Here is a 14216-nt window from a genome sequence, read left to right as displayed (position 1 = left end):
TGATTTTTTGTTTAAACACAAAAAAATTTGAGTCTTTTTAACTGAAATCGAATGATTCAATTCTCAAGCTTTATGTTTGAGCTTATTTGTAGAAATAATTCCGAAAAAAAACTTGAATATCTCACGTACGTGTACGGTGGGACGATTAGTTCATCTATGACTTGCATGGATTTAGTCCGGAAAATGAGTTCTCTTACGACTCACAACGTACGTGTGCGCTAGATACAAAATTATGACTTTAGGCTATTAAATTTGAAGATTCCTATATTTTAATTATTGGTTAGCCAAAATTGCGATAAAAGCTACAATTGCTCCATGCATGAAGATGTACACTACCACTAAAGGTGGTAAATGGTTCGAAAAACCCAAGTTTGGCACGGACTCGGCTCGTTAAAAATCAGTTTGGTCCGGCCCGATTCCGTTTTGAGCCCGGCACGGTCCGAATACGATAAATTAATGGGTCAGCCCGTTAAACACATAATTTAATATTGTTTATATAAATATTTAAACAATTATCATTACTAGACTCGAATATTATACCTTTTAAATTAAAATCTCTTGATTATTTTAACTATAATATTTCACAAATATTATCAATATAGTGAAGAAAACGTCATTGTTTTGACATACGTAACGTTTTAAAAATAAGATTATGAAATATGTTGTAGTATTTTATTTATTTTACTATTCTAAATAGTTATATAAAACAAATATTCTAATTACATAATATATTTTTTATTCTAAATGTGCCTTATAATGCTAATGAGCCGGGTCGGCCTGTATCTTGGGCCATTAGTCGGGCTGAGTTTGATGTTTAAGCAAATAAGCCGGCCTGAGCATGATATGGGCACAATTTTGGCCCGCTTAAAATGGGTCGGGCCGGCCCGTTCCGACCCATTTGCCACATCTAATTACGACCATAAACATGGTTGGTTTTACTACATATAAACATCATTATTTGAAAAAGGAGCAGCGTGAGCTTTCGATGAATCAATGCGTATATGTATATTTATGCACTCCCTCCTAGCTCGATCAGGGCAATACGTACTTATCAATCTATCATGGACACATATCCAGATCTTTTATGTAGCTTGTAAGGCTGAGAATAGTCGGATGGGTACGTTTTTTAATGGTAATATGGTACATCAGAACCTTTTCTAATAAGCACCCTCTTGTTGATGACTTATTAAGAACCAAAGACTTAATTATTAATTAGACATATTTTTTCATTTCAACCGTAAATTTTCAGCCAATTTGGTACTGATTAAAGTATTAAAGTAGATCAAACTAGTGAACGGACCAAAATTATCAAGCATGAACCGTTGCGAACGCCAAAACAGGAACCACCTAACCTGACTAATCTATGCAAATGCAGCCAAGATTACCATATTAGTTTGATGAGCTAATTGCAGATGCATCAACGAGCCTGGAGATGTTTGTTGCAGATATCCATAGAAATTGGCAAGAAAAACGAGACTGGTTGCAACAGTCGATATCTACAAATTATTGCGTACCTCTTGGTTGAAATCTACAAAGTCGCTTTTTCTGATCCATCAGCATCTCGTCTTGTAGTAGGTTTTGGATTCGCTGGACATTGTAGAACATAAAACTCGTCCTACCCCAACTGAATTTCTTCAAACAGAATGGTGGAGTTTCGTTCCTAGAACTACTCCGCTGGGCAAACCCTTGAGACGATCAACATTTTAGCGCAGGCAAGCTCAATAGGCAATAAATGATTCCGAGGAGGGTGAGGTTCTCGACACTGATGTCTCTAAGGGAGCAATGAGTGAAAGACCTATTAATCTATTATGAAGGAAATCCCATATGCTGCTAGAAGAACTACGGCCAACAATGAGGTCGGGAGCTTGAGTCCAACTAATCTCAGTTAATGTTCAATCTGTCTTAAGATCATCTTTTTAGCTTAATATATGAAATGCAGTGTCTCATGAGTTTCTTTACACAAGGGGATTCAAAAAATACACATCCAAATGGGACCTGAGCTCAGCAATAAGGAAAAAGAAATTCAGAAAATCACCAGATCACCGTATTTGAAAAGGTTTATGTTACAGATTTTCTGGAACAACAGTGAATCTTACAACAATATTGCCTCAGATGGTTGTACTATTACCATGTTGGAGCTCCTACAGATTCAGCAAGTTCTTCCAGGAGTTCCTTTTGCTCCAAGGAAGTACATGCCTGCAAAAAATAAAAATAAAGGAAATCAATTGCACCATGGGCCAAACTTAGAATTCCATGAACCTCATCCTTTCTACGGTCTCAATTACATACAAAGAAAATGGACATGTCTTGCAAGAGAAATGTTGTAGAATGATACCTGAATTGCATTATCTATATCACCACCAAGGAAACCGGTGAGCTCATAATTTATCTTTAACCGGTGGTCAGTGACTCTATTGTCCTGATTCAAAAACCAAAAGAGTATTTAACTTCCAGAAACATAACAATCAGTATCACAGTTCTAATTGCTGAACCTTATGAATTAGAAAGTTTCTAAAGTAGCCAGTTAAAAGTTATTTATTTACCAACACTGTATGGTCAATATCCAACTTCAGTGGCAGGAAACTTGAAATTGATGTCATGAATATATAGATCTAACTACCAATGTGATGTTATTAGTACCTTGAAATTATATGTTCGAATCTTTTCTGCACGAGAACCAGTACCAACCTGCATTTTGAGGACACAACATTAACATAGTAAAAATAGTTCCTAGAGGTCTTATTCTATACCCTCTTCACAGAAAAGCATGAATGAGATGCAAATGTCCACACCAAGGTGTTAATTACATGCATCAGAATTAGATTTTTAGCTAAACAAGTAACAAATACCTGTGATTTCCGTTGATTCCTAATCAGTTCCTGCTGCTCTCTCAATTTTATTTTATACCTGTAAGATCGTCATTGATCATCTAAACAGCACCAAAGAAAAGGTGGGTGGAAACAAGCATTTATGTTTGAAAAAACTGATTGTTTTCAACTAAGTCAACAACTCAACATGTTACCAATCAAAGTAAGAATCTGAGGACACCTAAAACACGGTTCTAATCAGCACTCACAATTTTGCTCTCAGCAACTGAAAAGCACGATGCTTGTTCTGAAGTTGAGACCTCTCTTCACTACAAAAGATGCGGATGCCAGTTGGCTTATGTACAAGATCAACAGCTGTTTCCACCTTGTTGACATTCTGCCCTGCATGACAATGGTGCATAAAATTGTAGCATATAAACAGTCCTTTGACTGGCGAAATTGCGGCATGTAAAATCAAGTCATCTTTAAAATATATATACACAAACATATAATCATTGCACATTTATACCTCCAGCTCCCCCAGACCTTGCTGTTGTCAGTTCAATATCTTTTGGGTCGATAACCACCTCAACTTCATCTGCCTACATTATGGCACAAAAAAGCCATAATAAGTTAATGATACGATCATAAAAGAGTATGGTAAAATAATAGTCACAAAAAAAACAAGATTCAGAATTTCCTGGCTGCCTCAGCATGCTTGACTTGAACAATTATGAAGTGAAGAAGGCTGAATTTAGACCCATAATAAATATGATAAAGCCATCTGGATACAAATTGAAGGAAGTAGCAAGACGGTGCTAGTCAAATTCCTTAAAATGGACATCCATACAAAAGTTTTCTGCAATGGAATCTTTTTAGCAGATATATGGAATATTTACAGGGTAAACTAATTCAATATTCGGAGATAATTTAGGTAAACTCAACATTTTTTTTACTGTTATTTTTGTAATAGCTATGATTTGTATCTATCATATACTTAAACCATATGCATTAGGAAAAAACTCATTCTAGTCTATTCGTCTGGTATTGCATGCTGTAATTATTCTTCAGCAGAATTGCAATGAAAGTAAAAGATGCATATCCTGTTTCCCTCATTCGGGAAGAATCCATTTGAAGCAGCACCTTTTCAATAGAGTTTGAATATAAACAAATTCAAAGATATGTGGACCTAAGGTAATAAAACACTTTATTGAATCTTTTCAAAATCCAGATATAGTGTATAATCGAGTACAATGTGCAATGATAAGCTACCTCTGGCATGATTGCAACAGTTGCAGTGGAAGTATGCACGCGACCCTGTGTTTCGGTATGAGGAACACGTTGAACCCGATGAACACCAGATTCATATTTTAATTTGCTGTATACACGCTTTCCTTTGATCTCCATGACATAAGTCTTGTATCCACCTCTTTCAGCCTAAAAGAAAGGAAGAAAGCTCTATTGGTCATGCCAAGAGCAATAGGATATATCTCAATCAAAATGTCAGAAAAAAATACCTCTGAGCTTGAAACTGGGTTGAACCTCCAATTGTTTCTCTCACAGTACTTCTCGTACATACGAACCTTCAAAAGGAAATTAAAAAATATATAAAAAATGAAGAAGCATCAAGGTATGCTCAGAAACAACTTAAGGAATGGCTTCATGGACTGCAAGAATAATTGTTTAGGCCTAGAATGCGTTCCATTAAAAACAAAACACAGAAAGCGAAGAAGGCAGGCTTGGTATTGTAACAAGTTTATCCACATATATGATAGATACTGAAACAAGCTAGTCCAAAAACCGGGTAAGATAACCCCGCATTGTAGTTTTTTTTTTTACTTTATGATCAACTGCCAGCAAATTTTGCAATATATCTGTATGATTTAATCCTGTTATTAATTTCTTTCTTTATCTCCAATTTGGTGTTGCAAGCAAGAAAGGCAGACAGATTATAAAGGACAAAAGAAACATATATGATATACCTACAAGATCACCTGCCCAGATTCCAGCTTCATCGCCACCAGTACCAGCCCTCACTGTAGCAAGGAAGAATTCTGCTTTTAGTTAATATGAAATTGACCAACCAATACCAAAATTGCCAGCATAAAAATGAATAAAGATGATCATATCTAGTAGGAACAACATGGTGAACCTAAACAGTCATTGAGTTGTCTACCATATTTAGTCCCAGACCACCCCAGTAAAGGCAAGCAGCTTACTCAGTAAAAAATGATAAGAGGCTCACAATTAATCAAATTAAACAATTTACTGAAGAAGGAAGAAATGAATTTACCTTCAAGCATTATATTTCTGGCATCAAGAGGGTCAGTAGGAAGGAGCTTTGTCTGTTAATATAAAAGGTAACATAATTAAACAAAATATCCAGTCTATAAAGAAACAGAAAAAAGGTGTTACTTGAAAACAATCGAATTGCTAATAGCCTAATACAGCGGTCAACAAAATCAACAATATTAAATCAAATTAGCCATAATGTACCTTAAGATTCTCCTCAAGTTCTTTAATTTGATTGGACAAAGATTCAATTTCATATGATATCATTGCTGCCATTTCTTCATCGTCCCCATTTTCGTCCGCCAAGGCTGATACATTGGTTATAAACAAGGACTTTAACACAAATTTATTTTCAAAACCAGAACTCTACTCATATAGTCCAACTGCAGCAAACCTTTACTCTCTTCTAACTGCTTCTCACAGTCCTTATATTCCTTATAGATTGACACAACCTGCCCATAAAAATAAAACAAGCACAAAACCGTATTGAGACGAAATTCGACATGAAACTCAATCAGAAAATAATGCCAACAGAAACAAACAGTACCTCATCGAGCTCCGCCACGGATTGCGCCAGCCTCTGGTACTCAGTGGGATTCGACACGATATCTGGATCAGCCAGCTTGACCTAATTCGATTTCCAATTTCCAATTTGCTTCTCTATAAGTAAAAACTCAAATCCTAGAGTAACTTCCGCAGTAAAACAATTAATTAACCCTAACTACTCTAATCAAACTGTAACTAAAAATCATACCGATAACTCCTTCCATGTCTTCTCCGCAGAATCCAGCTTCGTAATCAAATAGGGCGCCTGCAAATTCAACCACAATTATAACACATGAAATTACTCCAATGACCTCAGTAGGTTTCTCATCAGAAACTGAATGAGGAGGTTAGTGAGGGCTAAATGAACTGACCGCCATGCAAGTGAGTCGTGGAGCTCTGGGATGAGGCTTGGGGATGGAAATGGAAGTCCATGAGTGGTCGGTGAAACGGCGACGTGATGGGAAGGCGAGTAATCTCGGCGGTGCGGAGGTGGTGGTGAGGCCACTCATTGCCGCCGTGGGAAGGAAAAGGCGCGGTAAGCCGGAGCGGACGGGATGGAGGAGGATTTGATTTTGTGAGGAGTGAGGAGTGTGGATAAGTTCCGTTTTAAGGTCCTCGATGTGACAATTGTACATACAGAAAGCCCACACCTCTCATCCTCTGCTCTAGGCCCAATCCGTCAACTCAGACGTTCGGTAATGTTTTCATAACCGTATTTTTAATTGTAAAAGTAAAATATAACGTATTAGTTACTTTTCAAAACGCATATGATGATATTTTCAACTTTTATAAAATTTATAAAAACATCAATCTAAAGTTTTCACTTTCAAGAATTAGGAATATAATAACTAGATAAAACATTACAATAGGGTTTCTTCTTGGCAACATTTAACATCTCATGCGGCATACTTAGTGCGTATCGCTAGTCTTCCTTCTTCTCCTCCTCTCTTTTGGAGGTTTTGGTCTAGCGGTGGTGGGAGGTGAGTCTCCATTTCCTGTCATGTTGGCATCTGCAGCGAGGGTCGGGATTTTTCCCTCCCCTTATTGGGCATGAGATGTTGATGAGAAAAGCATCTCTAAGCAATCAGAGGTGGAGGTGGTGGGTGGTGCTTCCCACTCGCTCACTGTTGTTGATGGTTTCGGATGCGATGACGGTGGGAGAAAAGTTGTTGGAGGCTTTGGGCTACTCAATGTGAATAAGGTCGAGGTTGTCGCCGCCTTGCCATTGTCTCGCGATCGGGATGCTTAGGTGTCATGGTGGGGTGCCCATAACAATTGGATTTGGTTCTCCTCTTGCAATAGGGTTCAAAGTGAGCTTTTAGTTTTTATCGATCTCGAGGATACCTTCTCTATGTAGGGTGGTTCCGGTTTTTTTTTCCAAATAAGCGAGTGTAGTCTTGCATTTAGGGCATTTGATTACTTGATTACTTATATAGATCACACTCCGGTTGTTGACATTGAGGCAATTAGTGTTTAGTTTGCTAGGCTTTGTTGTTTCGCATAGTTTTAACTTCGTGCCCACTAGGTGGGTGTTTCATATTTATGTTGATCTCCTACATTTTAATATATTTGTCGACTCAATTGTTCTATATAAAAAAACGTTTTCACTTTTCATTTTTTAAGAATGGTGTTCAAAAACGATACCAAACAAGGAATTAATGGCAAAAACTTATAACGCAACCTAAATATACAAATCAAACGCTAGAGTTGAGGCGATGGATGAGGTAAAGTGTGACTCAAGTTGTTACGACCCGAATCTTTTACAATTCGTGGCGATAATAGTTTAATCTTTACTCGGAACGAGAGTCGTACTAAGTGTGACGACTTTAAAAGTTGACTTTTTGATGCGTAAGTTTTTCGGGAAACTTTCATTCACGAAAGTCGTAGAGCACGCCTAAATCGGAGTTCGTACGGGAAAGTTATGAATCAAAAACATATTTGGGCATTTTTTTGGAATTTAGTATAAATAGGGGGTTAAATTGAAGAAAATGGGAGAAAATGGGGAAAATTGAAAAAATGGGGCAGGTACTGTTCATCCCGAGCTCCCCCGACCCCGTCGCCTTCCTCCGTTGTTTCCGTCGCCGTCCGACCGATCTAGGGTGGCGCACCGGTCCCGTTCGAAAGCTAGTTCAACCTTCCATCGATCTGGGTTGGTGGCATCTCCTGTCTCGCCGCCGTGAAGGAGCGGTGCCGCCCGAAAGTCCCGCCACCGCCGAACCTGGTTTTCGTCGGAACTCCCTCCTCCGGCTGCCATGGCCTGAAATTCTTGACGGGTTTTGCTTGTCTCAGCCTCGTCGACAACCTCTCCAAAGGAATTGAGCCGAATCGAAGTGTAAGTACTCGAATCGACGAATTTCAATTCTAGGGTTTGTGAATAGTGCCGATTTTGTGTTCTTCGTTAATCGGACTGTTTAGGCTTGGATTTGGACTTTGTTGTGAACTAGAAAGTTGTTAGAAATGTCGTATAGATTGTGTTGATGAAATTTGGTGATAATTGGAGGTCGTCGGTAGCGGCGCCGCCGCCACTGTTCCGGCGGCGCGTAGTGCCGGAATCCGGCCGAGTGTAGGGTTCAAAATAACCCTCTTGGTGTAGGGAATTCGTGATTACATTATGAGATTTGATCGATGAAGTTAAGGATCGTTAGGATTTGTTGAAAATACACATCATTAGGTTTGTAAATCGTGAAAATCCACCCGTTGGATTGATCATGTTTTCGTCCTAGGATATAAGTATTATTTAATCGGGACTTACTTGATGTGTTGGTGGTTGACTTGGTCGAGAATGAGATTCTCGGTTTATTTCCTCGACCAAAATGGTGTTTACCTTACTAAGTTGAACTACGAATGGCTTGATCCCTCGTAGAGGGTACGTAGGCAGCCCAAACAAGGTTTGGGTGCAGCCACAATTAAATTAGATTAGATTTTCGGTTTACTGATTTTTAATTTGGTTTTTAGTGCGTAATTAGGTTAGTTTGGGACAAGTCGTCTCATAAGCAATCCAACTTCCAACATGATTATTGTGATGGATTTACAGCAGCCGCACCAAAATTAATTTCTCACCAAATATGAGAGAATTCAATTTTCAATAGATATGTTGAGGCATTTTATTTGGCTTCGAAGTGCGATTGGAAAAATCTGCAAACACAGATTTAATCAGCAACAACTTCTAAAAGGTCTATTTTGTAACTTTCATAATCTACTTAAAAGTTGCATTAAAGTTTGTGAACTTAGTAAGTAACTTCACTAAATATCTTTATCAGATTATTTGAGAATTTAATCCCATAATATGTACCAAAGTCAGCCATAATTTACATTTCACGAGAGAATTGAAGTAGGAGAGGGAGCAGACGATCTCATGATCCTTTTTTTGTCACCACAGCAAATACATGACACTAAAAACACATGGGAAAAGCGTAGCTGCCTAAGTAATAAAGCACACGAACTGAAACCAAACCCGTTGTGGAAACATATGATTAGGGGAACCCCCAATAATTAACACACTAAGCTAGACTTCAGCGCCAAAATTTTCTATTTAACCCCAATTGCGCGCCGTACAGCGGTAACACCAAACTGAGTAGGCGAGTCCCACTCCCAAATCCCAAATCCCGAACTGTCTATTCTACCCCCCGCCATTCCCTAAACGAAATTGTAACGTGTCAATATCCCCTAGGGCTGTAACGTAACTTCCCAAGCGTCGGTTCCGAAAGTTACCCAAGCTTTCCAGATGCGCTTTATTTCAAAAAACAAAACCCAAAAAACAAAAAGACAGAGAGAAGTGAGTGAAAGTGTGTGTGAAGCCAGAAAGGCCAAAATACCAGACCGTACGGATACGGTCGCTCTCTCTCTCTCTCTGTTTCTCTTAATAGAGAGAAGAAGAAAGCTTTGAGCTTTCCTCTCTTTTCTTTCTTTCTTTTGTTTCTCCGTTACTTGTGTTTTTGTTTTGTTTTTATTTTTATTTTTTTTATTTTGTTGGTTTGGTCGGGGCTAACACACTCTCTCACTCGATCGAGCTCGGCCTCTCCAATCAGTCTGCTAGTTCTTGCCGGTGGTTGTTGTTGTTGTGAGGAGCAATCCTGTGCAGCCCTCCCCCTTCTCTCCTTTTCCCTCCTTTCCCCTTTTCTAGTGTACAGAAGCAGCTACTACACGACGCCGTTTTAGCCCACCAAACATGGAGATGTACGGTCGGAGCCCCGCCAGAAATGGGTCCAACCCGGAATGGAGCTCCGGTGCCGCCGAGACCGGCCTCGAAGGTGTGTGTTTTCTTTGTGATTTTGGGTCTGATTTGGGGAGGTTTGGGTTTCTAGGGTTTTGAAATTTGTGCTGTGGTAATGTGGGGGGTGGAATTTTGTAGAGCAAATGTGGCAATTGGGCCTGACCGGCGGCGAATCGTACCCGGAGCGGCCCGGTGTGCCCAACTGTGTTTACTATATGCGAACCGGGTTCTGTGGATATGGTGTGAGGTGTCGGTACAACCATCCTCGTGATCGTGCTGCGGTAACCCTAGTTATCTTGTACTTTTGTGTTGGTTTGCAACTAGTTCTTGAGCTTATGTCTGTGTTTAAGTAGTTTGAGTGTTTTGGAGTACTTATGTTGTTGTTACGGAACTAGATGGTAGGTTGAATGCGGAGAAATGGGGTTAATTTTGGGTTGATTTTGTCTGTGATGAGAATATTGTGCGTAAATGTGAGTTGTTTGATATGAAATAGTATTTTAGCTTGTTGTTTACTGCAACGGAAATATAAGCCATTCTGGTTTTGGTGCATTTAGTTTCTGTATGTGGACTTGTGGAGCTTGTTGTTTATTTGTTTGAAATTAGAGGGTTGTTTTTTGCTGAGAAACTTGAGGAGCTGGGGATGGGGACAAATTTCGGAGTTATGTTTCTTTGGGGGATCTCTGTTACACCTAGATTGGTTAGATTTGGACATAAAGAAATTATTAGACTAATTATTTGTGCTTTGGACTGAGGGAACAATTGGTTTTAGTGCCAGACAATGTAAATTCATTTCTTGGATTTCGTTAATAGCTGAAAGTATATTAGTTGAGGATCTGGTCATTCAATGAATTGAGCTACTGCTACATTCAGGTTGTGGCAGCTGTGAGAGCTACAGGGGACTACCCAGAAAGAGTGGGCGAACCTGTTTGTCAGGTGTGCAGATGTTTAGTGATGTACTTAAGGATAAAATTTGGCATTTCTTCTGTGGTTTTTACAATGTGATCTGTACCATCAACTTATGGCTTTTTTTGCTTAATGTCCAGTATTATTTAAAGACTGGGACCTGTAAATTTGGTGCATCCTGCAAGTTTCATCATCCCAAACATGGAGGTGGATCCTTGACCCGTGCTCCACTAAATATTTATGGCTACCCGTTACGACCGGTTTGGATCTTCTTTCTCAAGTTCTCAACTAAGTACATTTGACATTTGCATATCTATATGCAAAATTTTGATAAACTTGTCGTGCAAATGGCTCAAGTTTGTTTGGATTTTACAGGGTGAGAGTGAATGCTCCTACTATTTGAAAACGGGGCAGTGCAAATTTGGTTTAACCTGTAAATTCCACCACCCCCAACCTGCTGGAACAACAGTACCAGCCTCTGCACCTCAATTTTATCCATCGGTGCAGTCTCCTTCTGTTCCAATGCCAGAACAATATGGGGGCCAATCCACCGGTTTGAGGGTGCCCAGGCCTCCACTATTACCTGGTTCATACGTGCAAGGGGCATACGGTCCTGTCTTGATTCCTCCAGGAGTTGTTCCTATTCCGAGCTGGAATCCTTATTCGGTATGATAAAAACATAACTATGTTAAGACTTCGTGGAAATTTGTTACCTGTATTTACCTTGTTTATTTGGTGCAGGCACCTTTAAGTCCTGTACTATCTCCTGGAACTCAACCCACAGTTGGAGCAACTTCTTTGTATGGACTGACACAGCTATCTTCTCCCACCCATGCCCTTGCAAGACCTTATACCTCTGTACAATCTTCTGTTGGCCCTTCTAGCAGCGGCCCAAATGAACAAACCTTCCCAGAGAGGCCTGGAGAACCTGAATGCCAGTATTACCTGAGAACTGGAGATTGTAAATTTGGACCGTCCTGTCGGTACCATCATCCTCGAGATCGGATTGCTCCAAGAACAAATTGTCTCCTCAGTCCAGTTGGTCTACCTCTCCGTCCGGTATGTTGAGTTATATATGTATTTCATTTGAAGCTTTACACTTTACATTTCCAGTTTCAGAGCTTAAAAGAACCAAATAAGTGTTTTCACCTGACTAAACAGTAAGATATTATTTATATTCGAACCTGAGTAATTATTATCAAATTCAGATTTATTCAAAACTTACGACCACGATTATGCAATTATGCCACTAAAAGGTTTATTTGAACATGTTTTGATGTGAGATGGCTCTGCAGTTATCAATATAGTCTTTTAGCAGAATCTTGTTGTAAACGGCAGCAAGGATCTTTTGCTCATTGAGTGCCAAAAGTTGATGCTTCTTTTTCAAATTTGTAATTAAAGTTGGGTTGTAGTTTCGTCATTGTTGAAACAGAACCAAATGGTACATAGAAAGTAAGTATTAAGTTGTAATTATAGTGTGCCTCTGGTCATATAAAGAATATTTTAATGTTGTTTTTTCTCCATAGTCCACACATGACACATCCTTTCATTTTAGAGATGGTTAAGACTGAAGTGGCAAAGTTTTCTGATTGCAAATGACACTAGTTTCTTGGTTAAGACGTATGTGCCCAGATTCATCACTAGTTAATCTGTCCTGTGTATTCCCTTGCAAATGCATGTGTTTTGGTTTGTTCTTTGGTACTTGCATTGTTCATTTGCAAATATTCATCACTTCATACCCTGCATTTGCAAATATTCATTTTCTCTTCATCACATTAGTCAATAATAACTGCCAGCACATCACATCTTCATAAAACTATGCTCCCTTTTCTCCGTCAAAGGTTTTCAGCGACAGGGTTTGAGCTTTTCTTTTTATTTCTATTGGTGTCTTGTGCTTTCTTGTGATGCTGAACAGTTTTATTTATAAACCTGTTAAAGATTTGATGTTATATCCTAATCTGTGTACCTTGTTTCAGATCTATTATTTGTTTCATGTCTCTCAATCCGATTTACAGAATTCAAAATTGTGAAATTAAAGTGATTTTTGTATGTTTGGCAGGGTGTGCAACCTTGTACATTTTACTTGCAAAATGGGACTTGCAAGTTTGGGTCTTCCTGCAAGTTTGACCATCCAATTGGGACTATGAGATACAGCCCATCAGCTTCATCTCTCGATATTCCTATTGCTCCATACCCGGTTGGATCTTTGCTGGGTACTCTGGCTCCTCCTTCCTCATCTTCAGAGCTGCGACCTGAATTAATTTCAGCCAGAATGCCTTCTTCTGGGAACCCCTCAAGTAGTTCGGTTGGAATAATTTTTTCTCAGAGTGGACCTGTTTCACTAGCTGATGTGCAACTATCAAGTCAAACTTCTGCTCCTATAAGCAATAGCAGAAGCACAAGACAAGGTGGCGAGGTTCGTCGTTCGAGTTAGTGTAATTCCCGAAAGTCACTCCTCTTTGCCCCCCGGTTGTGCAGTTTCACCAGCCTCTGTTTATAGATGTCGGTAAATGTTGTAATGTTCAATTGTGCAAAGGTCTCAGATTTCAGTCATGGTCTATCAAGAAATTGTGTTTAGCCCACACTAGGATGGATATTGTTGATGCCAGTGTCATCTCTATACAGCAATCAATATGATCCCAAATAAGCTGCAATTATCAATTCCCATATGTACCTAATATCTATTTCAAAATTTCAAGTAATCATAGTAGAGAGCAAGCAATTCAAGTAAGCCTGCTATATTTCCTTTGTGGACTCCGAAACATTTACAAATGCATATCATTTGGTTTTCTGCAAATAAAGGTGTCACCTTCAGGCTGCACAAATGTATCTCATGCTTTTCTCTTTTAGTACCACCATTCATAATATTTAAGAATCATATGTTGAATGTGAGTCCTCACATCGGATCCGCATGTCTGAGACTCTGAAACTGTGGTTTATGGTCAATGCTCAGTCCTCAATATCTGCCCTGAAACTGAAAAGTTGATGACCTGAATCCAATTATTTTGATTTTGAAAAGATGATTCCGGTTTCCTAGTACCTGTATAACCCCAACCCCCCGCCCCCGAACCAGACTAGTCCCCTAGCTCAGGCAAGCCAGCCATATCCTCAATGTCTGGTTGTTAGGAATGATGTATGATGTAAGGCCAGTCTTGGTCGAGGGTAACTTGGAGTTGGCTTCGGATAAGATTGCCTTACACCAATCCTCATCATATCAGAGAAGTTAGTGCTCTTTTGCATAGATGATGAACAAACAGGTCGTTCAGTAACCTGTGTCTGAAGTTGAATTCTATGTCTCCTTGTTGCTGATACGAAACATGTATCTTTAGCTACTTGCTGGCATTGAGGAACCCAGGGCGAGGAAGTAGAAGATAGCACCGCATTATATGGAGCAGTGTGACCTGAACCTCAATTCAGATTTGCAGTCTACTCGAGGTTTTGATAGATTACCATAC

General features: G+C 39.3%; 2 protein-coding genes across 2 annotated transcripts; one reads left to right on the top strand and one right to left on the bottom strand.

Annotated features, from left to right (window-relative positions):
- Positions 1 to 1885: 1885 nt before the first annotated feature.
- Positions 1886 to 6214, bottom strand: LOC126782852 (peptide chain release factor APG3, chloroplastic). Its single transcript, XM_050508181.1, has 15 exons — positions 6017 to 6214; positions 5854 to 5910; positions 5647 to 5727; positions 5494 to 5551; positions 5304 to 5407; positions 5101 to 5152; positions 4794 to 4843; positions 4325 to 4390; positions 4080 to 4244; positions 3337 to 3409; positions 3077 to 3209; positions 2850 to 2907; positions 2641 to 2688; positions 2336 to 2419; positions 1886 to 2196 (listed from the first exon to the last, which is right to left on the bottom strand). Exons 1-15 carry the CDS (start codon positions 6152 to 6154, stop codon positions 2125 to 2127), a joined length of 1239 nt encoding a protein of 412 aa, XP_050364138.1. The 5' UTR covers positions 6155 to 6214; the 3' UTR covers positions 1886 to 2124.
- Positions 6215 to 9539: 3325 nt separating this feature from the next.
- On the top strand, positions 9540 to 13555 carry LOC126805523 (zinc finger CCCH domain-containing protein 32). Its single transcript, XM_050532306.1, has 7 exons — positions 9540 to 9895; positions 9997 to 10139; positions 10729 to 10791; positions 10902 to 11021; positions 11137 to 11427; positions 11503 to 11820; positions 12821 to 13555. Exons 1-7 carry the CDS (start codon positions 9814 to 9816, stop codon positions 13193 to 13195), a joined length of 1392 nt encoding a protein of 463 aa, XP_050388263.1. The 5' UTR covers positions 9540 to 9813; the 3' UTR covers positions 13196 to 13555.
- The last annotated feature ends 661 nt before the right edge of the window (positions 13556 to 14216 follow it).

The sequence above is a fragment of the Argentina anserina genome, chromosome 2 (assembly GCF_933775445.1).
Source record: "Argentina anserina chromosome 2, drPotAnse1.1, whole genome shotgun sequence".
Lineage (NCBI taxonomy): Eukaryota > Viridiplantae > Streptophyta > Magnoliopsida > Rosales > Rosaceae > Argentina > Argentina anserina.
Note: the sequence above shows the minus strand (reverse complement) of the source record. Positions and strands in the feature narration are given on the sequence as shown.

Bases quoted from the DNA above. Each gene is read 5' to 3' on its own strand.
- LOC126782852 (XM_050508181.1), bottom strand. From the start codon at position 6,154: ATGAGTGGCCTCACCACCACCTCCGCACCGCCGAGATTACTCGCCTTC. The intron at 5,728-5,853 runs GTATGATTTTTA...AAATCGAATTAG, and splicing joins AGACATGGAAGGAGTTATCG to GTCAAGCTGGCTGATCCAGA. The intron at 5,153-5,303 runs GTACATTATGGC...TTATATTAACAG, and splicing joins AACTTGAGGAGAATCTTAAG to ACAAAGCTCCTTCCTACTGA.
- LOC126805523 (XM_050532306.1), top strand. From the start codon at position 9,814: ATGGAGATGTACGGTCGGAGCCCCGCCAGAAATGGGTCCAACCCGGAA. The intron at 11,428-11,502 runs GTATGATAAAAA...TATTTGGTGCAG, and splicing joins CGAGCTGGAATCCTTATTCG to GCACCTTTAAGTCCTGTACT. The intron at 11,821-12,820 runs GTATGTTGAGTT...TATGTTTGGCAG, and splicing joins TTGGTCTACCTCTCCGTCCG to GGTGTGCAACCTTGTACATT.